This window comes from Aspergillus foveolatus (assembly GCF_047715535.1).
Source record: "Aspergillus foveolatus strain CBS 279.81 unplaced genomic scaffold BDW70scaffold_28, whole genome shotgun sequence".
Lineage (NCBI taxonomy): Eukaryota > Fungi > Ascomycota > Eurotiomycetes > Eurotiales > Aspergillaceae > Aspergillus > Aspergillus foveolatus.
Window position 1 is genome coordinate 25,242 of NW_027396092.1, and position 16,549 is coordinate 41,790.

At 50.9% G+C, this 16,549-nt stretch overlaps 4 protein-coding genes across 4 annotated transcripts; 2 read left to right on the forward strand and 2 right to left on the reverse strand.

The window, feature by feature from the left end:
- Positions 1-448: 448 nt before the first annotated feature.
- On the forward strand, positions 449-2,047 carry BDW70DRAFT_168497 (lactonase family protein). The gene is made up of 2 exons (XM_073742482.1): positions 449-880; positions 991-2,047. The coding sequence occupies exons 1-2, from the start codon at positions 468-470 to the stop codon at positions 1,805-1,807; spliced, it is 1,230 nt and encodes a 409-aa protein (XP_073595378.1). The 5' UTR covers positions 449-467; the 3' UTR covers positions 1,808-2,047.
- On the reverse strand, positions 2,047-4,282 carry rfeD (putative transcription factor RfeD). Its single transcript, XM_073744335.1, has 5 exons — positions 4,004-4,282; positions 3,678-3,840; positions 3,489-3,631; positions 3,026-3,439; positions 2,047-2,973 (listed from the first exon to the last, which is right to left on the reverse strand). Exons 1-5 carry the CDS (start codon positions 4,124-4,126, stop codon positions 2,287-2,289), a joined length of 1,530 nt encoding a protein of 509 aa, XP_073595379.1. The 5' UTR covers positions 4,127-4,282; the 3' UTR covers positions 2,047-2,286.
- A 3,363-nt stretch (positions 4,283-7,645) lies between these two features.
- Positions 7,646-9,574, forward strand: BDW70DRAFT_58564 (uncharacterized protein). The gene is made up of 3 exons (XM_073744336.1): positions 7,646-8,550; positions 8,609-8,815; positions 8,888-9,574. The coding sequence occupies exons 1-3, from the start codon at positions 7,846-7,848 to the stop codon at positions 9,320-9,322; spliced, it is 1,347 nt and encodes a 448-aa protein (XP_073595380.1). The 5' UTR covers positions 7,646-7,845; the 3' UTR covers positions 9,323-9,574.
- A 1,189-nt stretch (positions 9,575-10,763) lies between these two features.
- BDW70DRAFT_58573 (bZIP transcription factor) lies at positions 10,764-12,443 on the reverse strand. The gene is made up of 2 exons (XM_073744337.1): positions 12,260-12,443; positions 10,764-12,167 (listed from the first exon to the last, which is right to left on the reverse strand). The coding sequence occupies exons 1-2, from the start codon at positions 12,378-12,380 to the stop codon at positions 10,945-10,947; spliced, it is 1,344 nt and encodes a 447-aa protein (XP_073595381.1). The 5' UTR covers positions 12,381-12,443; the 3' UTR covers positions 10,764-10,944.
- Positions 12,444-16,549: the final 4,106 nt, after the last annotated feature.

Below are 16,549 nucleotides of genomic sequence, written 5' to 3' on the forward strand. Positions count from 1 at the left end.
AATTGCTATTGCTATTTCTTCGAATATTCGAAACACAAAACTGTTTCAGGACGATCCCAGTCCTTCATCAAGACCCCTGTATCTTGTAGAGTATTTATCCCCCACCTTATACCCATCGGGGAAGCTCCGAGACCATACAACTCTTGGAGCCATCACAGGAGAAACACCGCATGCCCAATCGAACACTTCCGGTTTATATGCAGGATTCCCCACAATGGCTGCATAGATGATGTTCCTGTCTCTGTCTAGCAATTGAATTTCTACCTGCTCGCCCTTGCTGGGGCTTTGGTCGCGCCCGATTGCATCGCGCAGTGCATTGTTTGCCGTGTAGCCTCCTTGACGAATGCGGCAGTCATCGGCGCAGTATTTATTTTGCTCCTCTTTCCCCTTCCCTCTTCGATTTCAAGACCAATCGTACCTATCTTTTTCAATCACGTTCATATTAGGGAGGGTAGATAGTCAACACCATGATCTCCTTCCTCCGCACGCTCACCTTTGGGTTGACGCTATCCCCCGCACTCGCCAAATCGACCAGCAGCACCCTCTACGCAACGCACTACAGCACCTCCTCTATTTATACTCTGACCCTCACGCAGTCCAACAACACTTACAGCCTAGTTGAAACCTCGTCTCTCAAGACCTGCGGCACGTATCCGTCTTGGATAACGCTCGATGCCTCCACAAAAACACTCTACTGTTCCGACGAGTATGGTTGGCGCAACGCCGGTGGAACGGTCAACGGGTCGTTGACTACGCTCAATGTCGGTGAGAATGGAAGTTTGAGCGAGGAAGCTGTGACTGGGACTGCGCCGGGAAGTGGAGTGCATAATATTGTTTACGAGGGCGACGGTGGGGAGAAATATCTTGCCATTGCTCATTAGTGAGTTCTTCCGTTCTTCGTTGCCTTTTTTTTTTTTTTTTTTTTTTTTCTACAGTGATGAACGTCGGGTGGGTTTTAGACTGAAACGGTTGCTAATATGGATGTGAAAGCTCCGGCGCTGCGGTCTCAACCTACGCCCTCCCATTGGAAAGCGATGCCGACCCGCTACAGGTCTTTGAATTCGAGCTCGCCACGCCCGGCAAGGTTCCCGATCGCCAGGAGGCGCCGCACCCGCACCAGACCTTCCTTGATCCCACGGGCTCCTTCATGCTGGTTCCGGATCTCGGCGCAGACCTAATCCGCGTGTTCGCAATCGACAAATCCAACGGGGAGTTGAACACTTGCCCTAGTCTGAACTACACGCTGGGAGGCGGTCCTCGACACGGGGTCTTCCGGACCGCCTCAGACTCGGAGCTTCGGATTAGAGGACGCGCTCCTGGACCGGAAACCGTGCTGTACGTGACCGGCGAGTTGAACGGCGAAGTTGAGGCCTTTGCGGTCTCGTACCCGAAGAGCGGGTGTCTATCCTTTAAGCAGATTGATACCGAGATCCCCTATCCCTCTGATCTACCCGACGGTGCATCACTGGCAGAAATCAGGCTAGTCGAAGATGATCTCTATATCTCTGTGCGCCTGGACTCTGCATTTGGCGGGGATGACTCCCTTGCAAGGCTGAGCCTCCGCCAGGATGGAAAAGTTGAGTTTGAGGAAATCAGCACGTCCGGCGGTGTGCTGCCGAGGACGTTTGCGATCAACAAAGCTGGTGACTTGGTGGCTGTAGGGAATCAGCTTTCTTCGACAGTGACGATTGTGGAGAGGGATCCTGAAACGGGAGCACTTGGTGAGGTTGTCGCTGAGTTGTTGGTTGGCGAGCCTGGGGAGCCAAACAATCTAGAAGGCTTGAGCAGCATTATCTGGAACGAATGATAGTCAATGGCAATGTCAATGGAATGTCGACTGGTATGGGGTGTGAGGTAAGAACAGTGATATATATATATATCAATCAATAAATGCAAGTCGTCTCAGAATCACATCTTTTCAAGGCACTGTCAAATCAACCAAATGCGGCAAGTCTTGCGCGGTCGACAAGGATATCAGCAAGCAACATAACACGAAATGTGACAAATACCACCATGGTGCATGTATATTGTTAAATCATAAAAACCAACATGTACGCCTACATATCCAAAGTAAAGTCCAGCTTTTTTACAGTCAATCGTACCGTTCTCGAGACCGCTGGTTGGTTGGGCCAGCCCTTCCGTAGTCATATTCGCAATGTCAATGCCTTCGGCCTGCTGAGTGATGCCGTGAAAACATAATTTTTGAGTACCGTAACCCTCTGCCGTAATTCGTTAAGTCCATAAAGCATAAGCGCCCTTCTCTAGGGTGAATTTGTGATGCGTGACTCATTTGATGTCCAGTTGGAATGCTTTCCACTTCCCTCCCACGGTATGGCAGCGTGGGCAACCACGTGGGTTCGGACTCGGATAGCTTGTCGGGCCGTGTGACATTGCGCTCCCAGGGCTGGATGTCACGTTCTTGAACGTCGCAGGCGGACTACTCATGAAATTTCCCACGCAATCACGACATACTCCGCAGATACATTCAGTACAGGCATAGCATTCGTTGAGAGGCCATGCCTGCTTGCAGCTGGCGCAGAAGATCTGTATCTCTCTGCTACGGAAAGAGGCCGGAGTGGGATTAGAGAAGCGGTGGTGTTGTCGCTGGGCTGCGGAAGATGGGAATAAGTTTAATACTGGACTCGAATCTGGATTCCTGGCGGGGTTCAAGTGGTTGGAGTAAAAGTGCTTCCCGGATGTTGTCGATGCTGAGTCCAAAGACGATTCAATGGAGGGGAAAGGTTCTAGGTCGGCGTCACGGTTGCGAGAGAATTCATAAGGCGGGGGCGTCAGAGATTTGTGCAAGGGCGACGCTGCATACGACGTGGGTGGAAACGGGCGATGCGATGCAGGTGGGGGTAGCCCAGGGGATTGGAAGGCAGGAGGCATGGATGATCGGCTTTTGATTGACGGTGCCGATGTGATCGAAACGATATTGGGAATGGTTGGTGGAATAGTTGGTGAACGCCCCAACTACATAGGTTAGCTTTAGGTCAGTGTAATCAGTATTGATGAGCTCGCCCACCTCCGACTGTCTGTCATCATCAACCTCGGTTGCTGATGTGGCCGCCTCAATGAGATCCTCCCAACGCTTGCCCTGCGCCCAGGCAGCGGTTTGCGGTTCTGCTGATAGAGCCTTCCTATCGCCTATGCTCGGGCGCCTACCAAACTCTTTCGACCTCGACCGTTCATGCTTGGCTTTCCGCGCCCCGGTTATCGATCCTTTGCGAGGTCGGGGAAGCTTGTTCGTCCGCTGAATCGGCGGAAGGGTCGAAGAGCGACCGGGAGGAGAGTGGTTGAGAATCGAGGGTAGAAGCGATCTAGGTTGAGGGGACGAAAATGGAGGCAACGAGTCCCGTTTGAAGTGATCACGGAGAGAAGGCAGCTCAATCGACGATCGCATCGGCGCTCTGTCGATGTCGTTATCGGAGTGAATCTCCTGCGTCTCATTAATCATCTTATCTTATCTGAACTGAATATGCACCCACCACGTCCGTGTCCCAGTTTGGAGTCAAATGATTATGATGCAATTGAGCCAGCGCAACCGCAGCAGTAGCCGCAGCAGGATGGGCTTCGTCGATACCGCGCGGAGTTGCAGGGGAGTTGGATCCAGCGTACAGATCCCGGTCAACTATAACAATCAGCTTCAGCCGTTACGTTTTCTCGTGGATACTGACCATTGCGCCTTCTGGCGGTCTGAGGCGGCGTAAGATTGGCACGCTGTTCCGGAGGGGTGGTGACCATCAGAATAAAGCTCTCTTCCGTCGCTGGGAGCTTTGGGATGTAGTGGTTCGGATGAGCTCGCCGGATGTGCTCCTGCATCGAGCGATAACGTTTCTCCTAGCGAGGGAGTATCATGTTAGACTCAAGTCAAGTACTTGCTTATAGATTGATGCTTGAACATCTCCAACATCCATATGAAGCTCGTGGCGATTGATGAACGCAATTGATAACGGGCAGAGCTTTGAAAGAGAGAAGCTTGTGGCGGAAATAGAGCACTCACCCCCAGGCATCTTTTGCGACAATTCGAGCCATCATTGTTCTTCAAAGGACAGACCACCTCGTTATTGGTATCGCTAACAGAGAACGAGCTCGTCAAGGTCGACCGGGGCGGCATGGTCTGCATGAGTCCGTCTTATTGGCGGGGTTGGCGTGCGAGGATACCGGCAGACAGAGAAAGCTGGGGAAGGCGATTCAGATAGGAGTCGATTCAAGCTGACGGAATCTGATGTCGCGACACATGCTCCGAGGGATACAGATGCAGATAAAGAGCCGAACTAGTCGCATGCAACAACGAACTACCGAACAAAGCGTCAATGGGAGGGGTAGCTCTAGACGAGGACGGACGGATAACGATAAATAAAGCAGCAAGCCGGCAGAACGATAACTGAAGAAGGACCAGCGAGCTCGAGCTGCAGCTCCAAAGGGGTAACAAGCTCTAATAAGGAAGAGAGCTAGGAGCAGAATAGTGCATCGAAAGGGCAAAGAAGAACAGGTCAGGCTCTGGCAGGGGAGGGGAAGGTAAGAAGCTCCTCTGAGCAGGTGGGAAGCTAGACTGCGAACAGGCTAGCGGCAAGGCGAAGAAAATGGATAAGTGATTAGCAGCACATTGATTGGAGGGAAAAGAACTGGAGTAATGAAAATTGATGGAGGCGACCGGGTGGGAGGGGAGAGACCAAGAAGGTGGAGGGCGCGGGACTGAACGGGAATACTCTGTAGGGGCTGCAGGAGGAGGTATAGCTCGGTGCTACTTACGAGTGCTTTCCAAGCTCAGAGGTTTGATTATAGTACTGCTTAGCTGTCTAACGAGTATCACTATTCGATGATCCCGGTGACACGGGGATCTCTACCTACCAGATTGACCGAGCTGCTCGACCACTTACATACCGAGTACATCATACCAACCGTCGACGGCCACGGCTGCATTCCTCTCCAGGTACAAGGATGCCGCTGATTCATTAAATGCATATTTTTATAAGTAACTTTCCCAGTTTAAGTATCATTCAGAATTTTTTTTATTCCCTGTCAAGCAAGGCTTACTATTCTAGCCTAGTAAGAGTAGATTGAAGCAAAAAAGGTGGCGTACTGCCGCCTATCGATAACTCGAAACGTGGGACAGCGCGATATCCGCTGCGGTGGGTTCGCCGAGGTCTATCCCACGACATTAAGGCTGAGTGGTGGAAGCTTTTAACTCATGTACACAGGCTTCGGTGAACTCCGTAAGTGACAAGCCGTTATGACACTCTTCCCTTTCTTATTTATGTCGTTTCCATTTTGCAGATCAATTTCTCAGCGTTGGCTCGTGAGCTGATGAGCTTGTGCGTGCGACGTTGCGGACCTCTTCGGTAGCATCGGCCTCGGATCGAGCGTTACAAAACCGTACCGTAACGACAGTGCGCCAGGGCCAGCACAACTGAAGCAACGTCCCGAATGCGATGTTAGGGATTCGACCTTACTTCCGACAGCTACAATGTGACTCGATATCTAGTGCAACGGAGACACAAAACCGCTCGAGTCTGAGCAGCTCCCGAGCTTGGTTGAGCCTGGCAGGATGAGAACATTACAGATGATACCGTACAGATTAGTCAGCCTTCACCAACGCTTCGGGAACTCCGGTGGGGCAGACTCGACAGTCTGGGCAGCTTCAATAGATCAGCTGAAAAAGTTCGAGCTGCGACCTTGCATATCGCGAGCGACATGAACCTATGAAGGACGGCAACAGAGAACGCAGATGGACGATGGTGTTATCTCACTCTGTGATTTTGAGTTGTTGACCCGGCTAAAAAGAGTTCGAACACCAAGTGCAACGGTGTCCCTTCCCCTCCCCCTCCCTCTCCCTCCCCTCCCTTCCCCTCCTCACCCACGCAGCTCTCCCCAGCTCCCAGGCATTTTGAGCTCGGGAAGCTTCAAACTCCAACACGAGAAATTTTGGCTTAGCTCGACACTGGCGCCACTTGGTTCCTTATTCCCGTGAGGTGGGGCGGATGCTTAGTCACCAGCACAAGAAATGCTCGTGGCAACGAGTTTGGCAACTCAGGAAGAGATCGCCAATAGAACGAGACTATCCGTGGTTAACGCCAGAAATTTTTTGGACTGTCACCCACTGGATCAGCAAAGTTGGAATAAAAGGGGCAGCCATGGAACTGGACTCGAGGTCAGAAGAGCCCAGCCGGAACCTCAAGTTACAACGGCCGAGAAGTCGCAGCTCGCTAGTGTGCCTCGGGATCACACTACTATAGCCCTCAGTCCACTGCACAAGAGGGGTTGGTTGGTGCCCAATTAGGCCATTAGCGAAACAGAGCTCCTTGCCGTGTCTTCCGCATCGAATTTGGAGAAGTCACACCGGAGCTCTGCCCTTGCTTGTGCGCTGCTCACGTTGAATTTGCTCACCGACGAACTGTATTGGAAGATTCACAAGTTCAACCGCGTGTACTCCTACTTCGCACCGCTGGTTGGCCGCTGGAGAGCCGTTCTATAGCAAACTTCTGGCGGTCATTTACTCCGGACGAACGCAGACGAAACCAGGCTCTCACCGACATAAGGTTAGAGTTTCCAGGGTTGTGCGGAGGAAACATCGACTTCGTCTTGCTGCGGATAAGGATTCTTCGTAATACTCGGAAAGGATGAAGCCAACTGTTGAAGATAGAGCGAACAATGCTGCCCTGACTCAGCTTAGGTTACTGCAGGTCGGATATTTCTCGCAGGTACAAAGTCGCCCCAGCCTCGCCAAGGAGATGGGGAAACTGCGGGTTTTTTATCTGGCGCCAGCCTCCCGGCAATGTGATCGGTTACCCTTCCGGGCTGGCTGCAGAGGCAAAGCATCATGATTGGAGACAACAAGGTCGGCACAGGTTGACGCGATTCATGCGAGATCCAGCAGACTGGAGCGCATAATAGTGTTCCACTCTAGTCGCACATACACAATCTTGAGTTGTACTCCATAAGTATGGAGTACTCCGTACCAACTACTACGTATGGAGGCGGCTGACGACCGATTACCGTCCAGTGGCCTCGATTCCCGGGCCAGCCAAGCTAGCGGTTAATCAGCTAGCTGCCAACTCTATGCTGGCGATGCCCATGCAAAATGGGAAGCCCGGAGTACATCGCTCATATCCATGATGTGATTGGAAGCTCGGACTCGGTTCCGAACGCCTGAGTCGTAGCATGGATTCGGAATGGATTCCGTTGGGGTTGATACGCTTCGGGTGAACTCCGGGGGCAATCCTGGGGACAGCATCAAATAGAGAAGTATACTTGCCGCAACTGTTGGAGATATGCGCCCTGATTTTCGCTACCATGGTATTTTCTGCATCACGGGTTGTCGCAAATATACTTACGATCGGAACGAGTGGCGTCACGTTATGGGAAGCGTTGCTAATAATCCGGGCACATTAACGTTCGGCCTACAGGCTGGGGAGAGCGAAGAGTCCACGTTAATCTCCTAATTGTATGAACAACGGGATTCGAACGACGTATCTGAAGCATGGAAGACGTATTTGGAGGGCAAATTGTCGGCTGCTTAATAGAAAGGCATTGCCGTCCTACCCGCGATGCCCCCGAAGTCCGCATCCGAAGAGGGTCCACTAGCCCGCAAGCGTGGTTTACCCCAGATCCGACGAGCCTTGGTGGGTTCCGATTCAACCTCCATGACTTCAATGATGTGGCCCATTCATCGCCGTTGATCATAGATAAAAACTCGAGGGTCTTTGGTGTCGCATCTCTCCAGCCCACCTTTCGACCACATCCAAGACGACGTAGACGATTAAACCAGTGGCGTGTCTCCAGTACACCCTTCCGATAACAGAAGATCACAGAGAGCGACCAAAACACCCACTGGGTACCGCGATGACACCTTCAACGAAGCCGAAACCCTTCCACGTTGCCATCATTGGCGGCGGAATTGCCGGTCTGAGCTTGGCTATCGCCCTCCATCATCGCGACGTCTCAGTCAAGATCTACGAGCAAGCCCATGTCTTTGCTGAAGTCGGCGCTGGCGTCTCCTTCGGGCCAAATGCAGTCGAGGCCATGAAACTCTGCCACAGTGGGATACACGAGGCATTCAAGAAAGTGTGCACACGGAATCTGTGGCCGGAGAAGGAGAAAGTGTGGTTCGACTACCTGGACGGATACACGCACAATGAAGAAGAGTACAATGCCGCTTCGAGTGGGAAGGAGAGCAAGAGGCAGAACATCGCTTTCACGATCACGAATAGTCTCGGGCAGACGGGGGTCCATCGCGCACATTTTCTGGACGAGCTGGTCAAGTTGGTTCCGCAGGAGATTGCGCAGTTCAATAAGCGGCTCCAGAACATAACAGAGCGGGGAGACGGGAAGCTTGTGCTCAAGTTTGCGGATGGGATGGAGGACGAGGCAGATGTGGTCATTGGTTGCGATGGGATCAAGTCCAGGGTAAGGCAGATCCTCGTCGGGGAGGACCATCCCTCAGCGCACCCATCATTTACACACAAGTATGCCTACCGCGGGCTGGTGCCCATGGACAAGGCGATCGAGGCAATTGGAGAGGAACTTGCCTCCAATTCATGCATGCATGTATGTCGCTTGAATATGTTTCCCTGTTTCCTGCATAGAATCCTGCTAACCCTACCAGATGGGCCCTAATAACCACATGCTCACATTTCCCGTCAACGGCGGCAAGACCCTCAACATCGTCGCCTTCCACACAACCCCCGACCCCTGGACCGACCACACCCGCCTGACTCGCGACGGCACCCGCGAAGAAGCTCTTCGCGACTTCGCAGGTTACGGACCCAATGTCACCAAGCTCCTCAAACTCTGTGACCCCAAGCTCAGCATTGTACGTACTCCCACCCCCACAAATCCCCTCGATTTCGACCACAGGAAACAGGAATCACTAACAGAGAAATAGTGGGCAATCTTTGACTTGGGTATCCATCCCGTCCCCACTTTCCACAAAGGCCGTCTCGCCATCTCCGGCGACGCCGCACATGCCACATCCCCGCACCACGGCGCCGGCGCCGGCTTCTGCCTTGAAGACACAGCCGTCCTTGCAACGCTCCTCTCTGACCCGCGCGTGCAAAAACACAGCGACATTGAGACAGCCCTGGCTGTCTTCGACACCTGTCGCCGCGAGCGCACGCAGTGGCTTGTACAGAGCAGTCGGTTTATCGGCGACTGTTATGAGTGGCGCGCTGAGGGGGTTGGACGGGACTTCCGGAAGATCGAGGAGGCAATTAATCGCCGGAATGCGATTATCACGGATGCTGATGTTGGCGGCATGTGTAGGGAGGCGAAGGAGATGTTGGGAAAACGGTTGGGCGGGGAGGAGAGGGCAGCGCTGTAGATTAGAGTTGTCTCGTGAGCGAGAGCTGCTATACTCAGCTTTCTGGGCATAGGATTACTGGGTGTATTCGGGTTGATATAGACTGCTTGCTTTTGTTCTTTTGGTTTTATTTAGAGGTGTTTGTTATTGCATTGGCTAGAAGAGAGCGCTCGCGTGTTGTTCTGTACGAGCAACTGGCTTGCCTGGTATCTATATATTATACTATTCCATTGACACTTATAGCTTGCATAAGAAAACATTCCTTTCAGTATCTCCCCTCCTTTGCAAGCAATCGCCCCTAGTTAGGAAGGTGCTATACAGGACCCTTAATGGTACGTTTGCAAATCCGTGTGCTAGACATACATAAGAGAAAACATTCACACAGCACACGGGCCACTAACCGTTCTTTGTGCAAACGTAGATCAGTCATGGAAGAAAAAGGTTCCAACAGCCAAACCGTAATATAGTCTTTGCGCGTTTTAAAAGAAAAAATTCATTCTCACGGTTGTACATGCATATAAGAGAATGCCTCTGCGGTGTACAAACTGTTCTTGCGGCCTTCAGCGTCTCCAATATTGCGTTCGTATGCTCTTGATGGATCAGCCCGTGTGGGCTCCAGCCTTTTTTTTTTCTTTTTTCTCTTTGCAGACTGGAGTTACTTCCGGAACTCGGAAACGTCTTTCGCGGAAGAGTCTCCAGGATTCTGTATTATTCAACTAACGTAGACGCGGTATATCGATCTAATCGTTCGGAGCTTATACAGGACTCGTGGACACTCATGTGCGGCCTCGGTGACAGTCCCTATGAGTGGGATTATTTGTTGTTGCCAGCCTGTAGGGCGGATATTATTGTGTATCTAATGGGGACCAGCTGATTGCAGTTGTAGTGCTGATGGTCGATCGCGGATCCAAAGATTTTTGGCTCTTAGACTCGGTAGTTCGAGGTGTCAATAGAACTACGCCGCGTTGGTTAAGCTCATGGATCCCATGGGCTCTTGCAGGCGTTGTCGATGAGCTTTCTGCCAAATGGAGGGGAAAGTGGATGCCGGCTGTTGAGGAAGAACGCGGTAGCGGTCACAATGGTTGCAGGCTCCGGAGCAGGATCGCAAATATAACCTAGTTGGACTGGACTGCCTGAGATGGACGGGAAAGAGAAGGTTGGGCGGTTGGTCAAGCTGAAGAATTTTCAGCGCCATGCATGATCTTTTTTGACCGCTTAACCAAATGTAGGGATCCAAATGCCATTCGCCTTTTGCGGCATTTTGGCTTTGCCTAGGTCCCATTGCTCAATTCTGGTCTATTTGGCCCAGGGCCTGGAATGGACAAGTTTTGACGTTCAACCTCTGGCGCGATGAGCCTTTGGCTCGACGAATAAGAATGAAAGTGATCAACTTGCAGCTTGCGGGTGGTAATTGGGCTGCTCCGGCCATAGGTCAGCTTGCAATGACTAAGGGTGTTGCACTTCGGATTAGGGTTCGATGCATGAGACTCAAAGTGTCAGAAACATGCAGCGTCTCATGGTCCCTGATGGAGAAAAAAAAAAAAAAAACCCTTCCCTTGGAAATTGCACAATTGACGAGACTGGCACGATGGGGTGCGAGCACATATTGCGAGAAGAAAGTGGACGACTGGCGAACGGGCGAATTACAGCTCGACCACTTCAAGGGCATCTTCTCCTCTAATACTCCGCCACCACTCTGTCTGCCGCACAAGCTCCCCATCCTCACCACCCATTAAACTCCAATACTTTTTCAAGAACCACTCCTGCGCCTCCCAGCTCCGTAAGTCCCATGGCGCCCCGGTTGAGGCTTTCCCGGCAGAGGCGTTCCGATCCCTTTGCCCAACGCCCGCGCTTCCCCAGCAAATCAACCCGGCAAGACTGTCATGAAAGAATTCGTCATCGTCATACTCGCCCTGGCGTGCGACAAGATTATTTCGCAGAGTCGGAAATGGATAAATATCAATTATTGGATGATGGCTGATGGTGATCTGTTCTTCGCTTGGCCTAAGGTCGTGCTTGAGTTTTATTTTAAATGCTTTCTGCACCGCGGCAACCACATTGGCTCTGGTTAATGGATCTGCTGATGAGGAGTCTACGCGGAAGAAAGGTGACGGAGATTCGTCGGCACAGATTTCAGCCATGGTTAGGCCAACGTGTTCTACGACCAGGAACAACGCCGTTAGAGTGCAGTGCTGGTCAACTCGGATGTTGTTTGCGTATGGATCTGCTACTGGCATAGTTGCGAGAATCTTGACTTGGCGAGGATTGGCGGAATAAGGACCGCCCGACTGTAAGGTAAAGTGTGGAATGGAGCAGCCACAGTCGATAATGGTAGTCCACGCCAAACTTGGCCTATTGGTGTGGTCGCTTCTGATGGTGATGGGGTTGTTGCTAGCTGCTGAAATGAGGGCTGATGAGCTATGTGGCTGTGAAGCATGACCTGCAGGGACATGGACTGTGTTTTCGGTTGTATTGAAACCCCTGGTTTGTTCAACTTGTGGTGGGTAACAGATGGTTCCGTCGGAGAGAGGCAGCGTGGTAGGATCCCAAATGCCCGACAACGACGGGTCATCCGGTCTTGAAATGTACGAATTAGGGTCCCACGAGTTCAGGTGCAAAGGGAAGTCGCCCATTAGAGGGACAAGTTGGGGATAGTCCGTTGGGGTCGTCTCAAGACTGCTAGTGAGCACACCAGAAGCAGGACGAGGGATATCTGTTGCCAAGCTATCGCCCTGAGCAGTATCCAATGTGGTCTCTGGCCCAGATAGACCCTGGCCCGCATGCGGTGCCTGCGATGTGGGACTTCCCTGCGTGGCGGTCGCAGCAAGCGCTTCTAGACGCTCCAAGCGCTGTCGTAGTTTCTCACCTGAACCAATGGTGAGCATTCTCCGCCCAGAGGATCGGACCCAAACCCCGTCATATGCTAATAAGATGGTAGCAAGCAGGAATTCGACGTACGGTACTTTTTCTGAGCCTGGATGTTCTGCTGCCGCCTCTTCTCTGGGTCACGGCGTACAGGCTTACGCTTCTGCGTTCCCGAGCCACCTTTCTGCTGTTCCTCTCGAGTTCGGGGAGGCATGACTTGTAGTGGGCGGGTTGATGCGTCTAAGCGGCTATAGGGAGATCGTCGCGGACAGGGGCGGCAGGCAGGAGAACACGCAGGAGGGTTGGCTGGGTGAGATGGATGATGGCTGAAGTCAACCACGAGAAGCAGAACCCCGCTAGTCCTGAACGGGAGCTCCCGGTCGCGGCCCGCAGGCTAGCTTGAGGCACTAAAACTCTAGCACTCTTAGTAGCACGAGATAATGCTACGCCGTTGCATCGGCCCCACGGCCCTTGCTCATCTACTTACTCCACCTACAGTATCTTCAGTGGACAAACACTGCAACGTGGATTCATAGTCTCTGACCGAGACGGGTCGCCTAGTACATGGCTATTCTTCTTCGGCATATCCTGGGACACTAATCTTCTGAGCATCTTTTTTTTTATGAAAACGGCACACCTGTAATGTCCCATCTTGTGCAAACTGATGCTCACGTCCGCCAGAGCTATCCTTTCCATGCGAATCCTCTGCAAGCCGCCGCACACCAGCCATCTCACTGACCGCTTGGCTCAGGACTATCAAATTACGCCTGCAATGGCTCCTTGGAGAAGAAATTACACCGTTTTTGCTTATAAACAACACCAACAATCTCCCCGCGTTCTGGGCCATCTCGGCTGCTACCTCAACGCCCACAATCTGCTCCGTCTCAGCCGCCCAATCTTCCAGTCTTGTCGAGCCTTGTGGGCCGCAATGCATATAAAGTGGAGGCATAATCAAGGCGTTCACAAATAACACTGAATACGTCTACGGTGTTATGGATATAGAGCAGGAGGATGAATTGGACTTGACGGTGTGGAATCCGCGCTGTTCGGGGTACCCAGTTGATTGCCGAACATGATAAAGGCACTCTTTAAGCAGTATGCTTGGGATTTGTTTGAGAGGCTGATGTTGTCGTGATTTGCCGGTGAGTGGAGGATACGTCGCAGTCAGTGATTTTTCACCGCATTCTTCATTGCTACAAGCACAGGTTGAACGTGCCCGGATTCGGTTTTGCTCTTCAGTCCTATACTGGATGGCTCCCGTCGAAACTGGGACTATGGCAACCAGGGTAGATTTAATCGGTGTCACTGGATTGAAGGATGAGCTGGAATTCAATCTGAACCGGAAACCAGCAGTGGGGACTGCTGACTGACGGTCTCCGTACAGGGCTGGTTTCATTGAGATCACCCAGTGTATAGTCGTCAGCCATCATAAGTGAACAGAGGAAGATCGACATGGACGATCTCAAATGAGGAGAATAAAAGACCAATCACCCCGTCACACGCTCCCCATTGAGCAATAGAAATCGGCTAGTCCTCACCAAGATATAGTTCCTATGAACCCTGGCGGGCCAGTTTGCACTTGAACCCGGTTTAGAGTCAGGGCCGATAGTCTGGTCTTGAGCCAAAGCAATCTCGTAATTGTGAGTAAGCGGTGCCGTCCGCTACAGCTGCTAGGAATCATCCAACTAACTCACCTGAATGCTATCCAATCCAAATGAGCCAAGTTTCCAGATTATGAACCTGCGCAGACAATCAAGAAGCCTTTCACGAGCTCAGCACGCTAACACAGCACTCCAAGTTGTTGAAGGGTGCAGAGACATTGTCCTAGGACGCCTGACAACCGTTCGAGCCTTGTCTACCTATTAAGTCAGGTTGCAAGGGAAGGTTATGTGGATGGTGGTGAGGGCGGTGGTAAATGGCAATTGGAGCTGTAGCATGATACGATTCGATGACGAAGGTACACTGTGGCGGAGTAGAAAGGGGTAGAATTGTCCATTGAATAAAGCGGCAGCTGCCTATAAATTGGAGCAAGGCATTTGAGCTAACTGAGACTGGACTTTAGGATATAGCAGGGAAACAGTGATACAAGAACTTGCACGAATTATCGTTTATGGATACTGCCCAGCAGGTTTTTGGGCTTCAGGAGCTGTATCGTCCTGTTGACGGGGATGCAGAAGGAGGGTGAGTGCCGATCTGACCGTACGCTCTACTTGTTCTGGGAGTTATCTGACACTTCAGCAAGCATTGTTACTGTCCATGGTCTCAATGGAAATGCTATGATGACCTGGACAGCTCATCCGGAGAACATTTGCTGGCTGAACAACCCAGACCACTTGCCCAGCTATATACGAAATGCGCGAGTTCTGGTTTGGGGATCATGCTAACATCTCGTCCACCACTGGACCAACTAGCTCAAACGCTCGTGCATCAGCTTGAAGCAGATCGAGATGTGTGTGCTTTTTAGTCTTATAATGGGCTATTTTGGATTTCTCCATGACTGATCCGTCACCAGCTCAAGGATGCGAGTGCGAGACCTTTGATTTTTCTTTGCCACTCGTTAGGAGGCATCATAGTGAAAAGGGTATGCGGATGTCTTTTTTTGTCCTTCTTCTTATTACTGTCGCGAGCTGCGGCTGATAATACCAGGCCATGGCCTACTCTGCGAGCAGGAAGTCCCCAAGATTAGCACATAATCACTCGATATACACAAGTACCTAAGCGATCCTCTTTTTCGGCACGCCACACCATGGGTCCAATAAGGCTCGCCTCTTCGGAAACCTGCGGGAAAGTTGTTCGCCTCGCCATACCAAACAACGTTGCACATCTTGAAGACGGCCTTGTGGATGTGCTCAAAGATGCATATCAAGGGCAAGGATGAAAAATGAACTAGAGGTGATAATGATGTATATGATTTCCTGTATATAATATCTTTTTTTGTCTTTTACTTGGAGTTATCATGGTATGTACGTCAAATTATTTCATACTTCATGTTAGTTATTGCGCCATGGAAACATATCGTAATCAACTGGTGACCTGTTTTGCTAGTGGCTCCGGCGCAGAAACTATCGTTTAGTATGTCAACGAGTAGATCGTCAAGTGCATTAATTGTCTAAAGAACTAGGAGTAACTTCGATGAGCATAAACTATAAATACACACTGATCAAACGATCTCAATATTGATCCGATTGCATAGCGGGTTGGTGCAAACGGAGACACCTTGCACCTCTGGGTCTATGAGATATCCGACAGAAACGTCACTAATAGAAGGCCAGCAGGGCTCCAGTGCTTTATATCTAGGGACGAAGTCTTCGACATATATCTCGACAGTATACGTATATTCTAGAGCCACTTTGGTCTCATTATGCCTGTTGATACGTGCTATCCCAACTCTTGCTAACTCAGTGAGTCCAAATAGGAGTTAGCATGAGTATGAGCTTACTATCTCTTCAAAATTTGCTTGCCTGGGAGGCATACCATGGTGCGCTTGTAAAGTTATCCATTCTAACAAAGTCTTCATTATTTCAGAGAGTTTGTGGCAGGGTGGTTGTATATTACGGGTTTTATACGTGTAGACATCGATGAGTTGACGGCACGCTTGAAAATTACGTTTTACGTTGAGAATTGCGTTAACATACTCGCTAGTACCTCTATTGAACGCGGGCAGTATTTATTTCAGCAGCCAAACCTGCATTGATGAAATATCACAGGCTTGTAGAAGAAGAAATGGAGAGGAAGCCAATGCTATATTAGGAAAGAGGAGACTCATAGCTACTAAACTAACAAATGATCTTGATGGAATCACTTCTGGAGTACTGCTGGAATAAGAGAAGCGTACTGCACAATGTTAAGAGGATCCAGGAGGGAGAGAGAGAGACATCTTTTCAAACCATTCCAGTGAGGCAGCAGTGGCTCAGGCTATAGCCTTGCCAATATCTGTCTTTGCGGCATCTTACCGCATCTTACTCTTTACTTCCTTAGTGAGTGCTAAAGAATGACGCCTACCGAAGTAGAAACAGGGTAGGTACAGTGTGAGTATAGGTGCCATGGCGAGCAATTAACCTGCCAGGGTGAGCGGGTCACCTGCCTTCCCGGCTCACGCTCTAAATGCCACTCTGGGTAAGGATGGCAGAGGACTTCGCAGTTCTTGGAGATTTACAATAGCCTGCCTAGGTAACACAGCTCCTGAAGGGTACCTTCTGTGCTCTCCTACCGGTACCACGCCCTAAGGCATGAGCTCATTCCACTGAGGGGACCCAATCACGTATTTATCCTCATTTCTCCCGATTATCGGAACCATTATCATTGTATGCATTATCATCTTATGTAGTACTGATTCGACAGTTACATTCAATCCACGACCCCTATTACTCGGGTAAAGTGGCA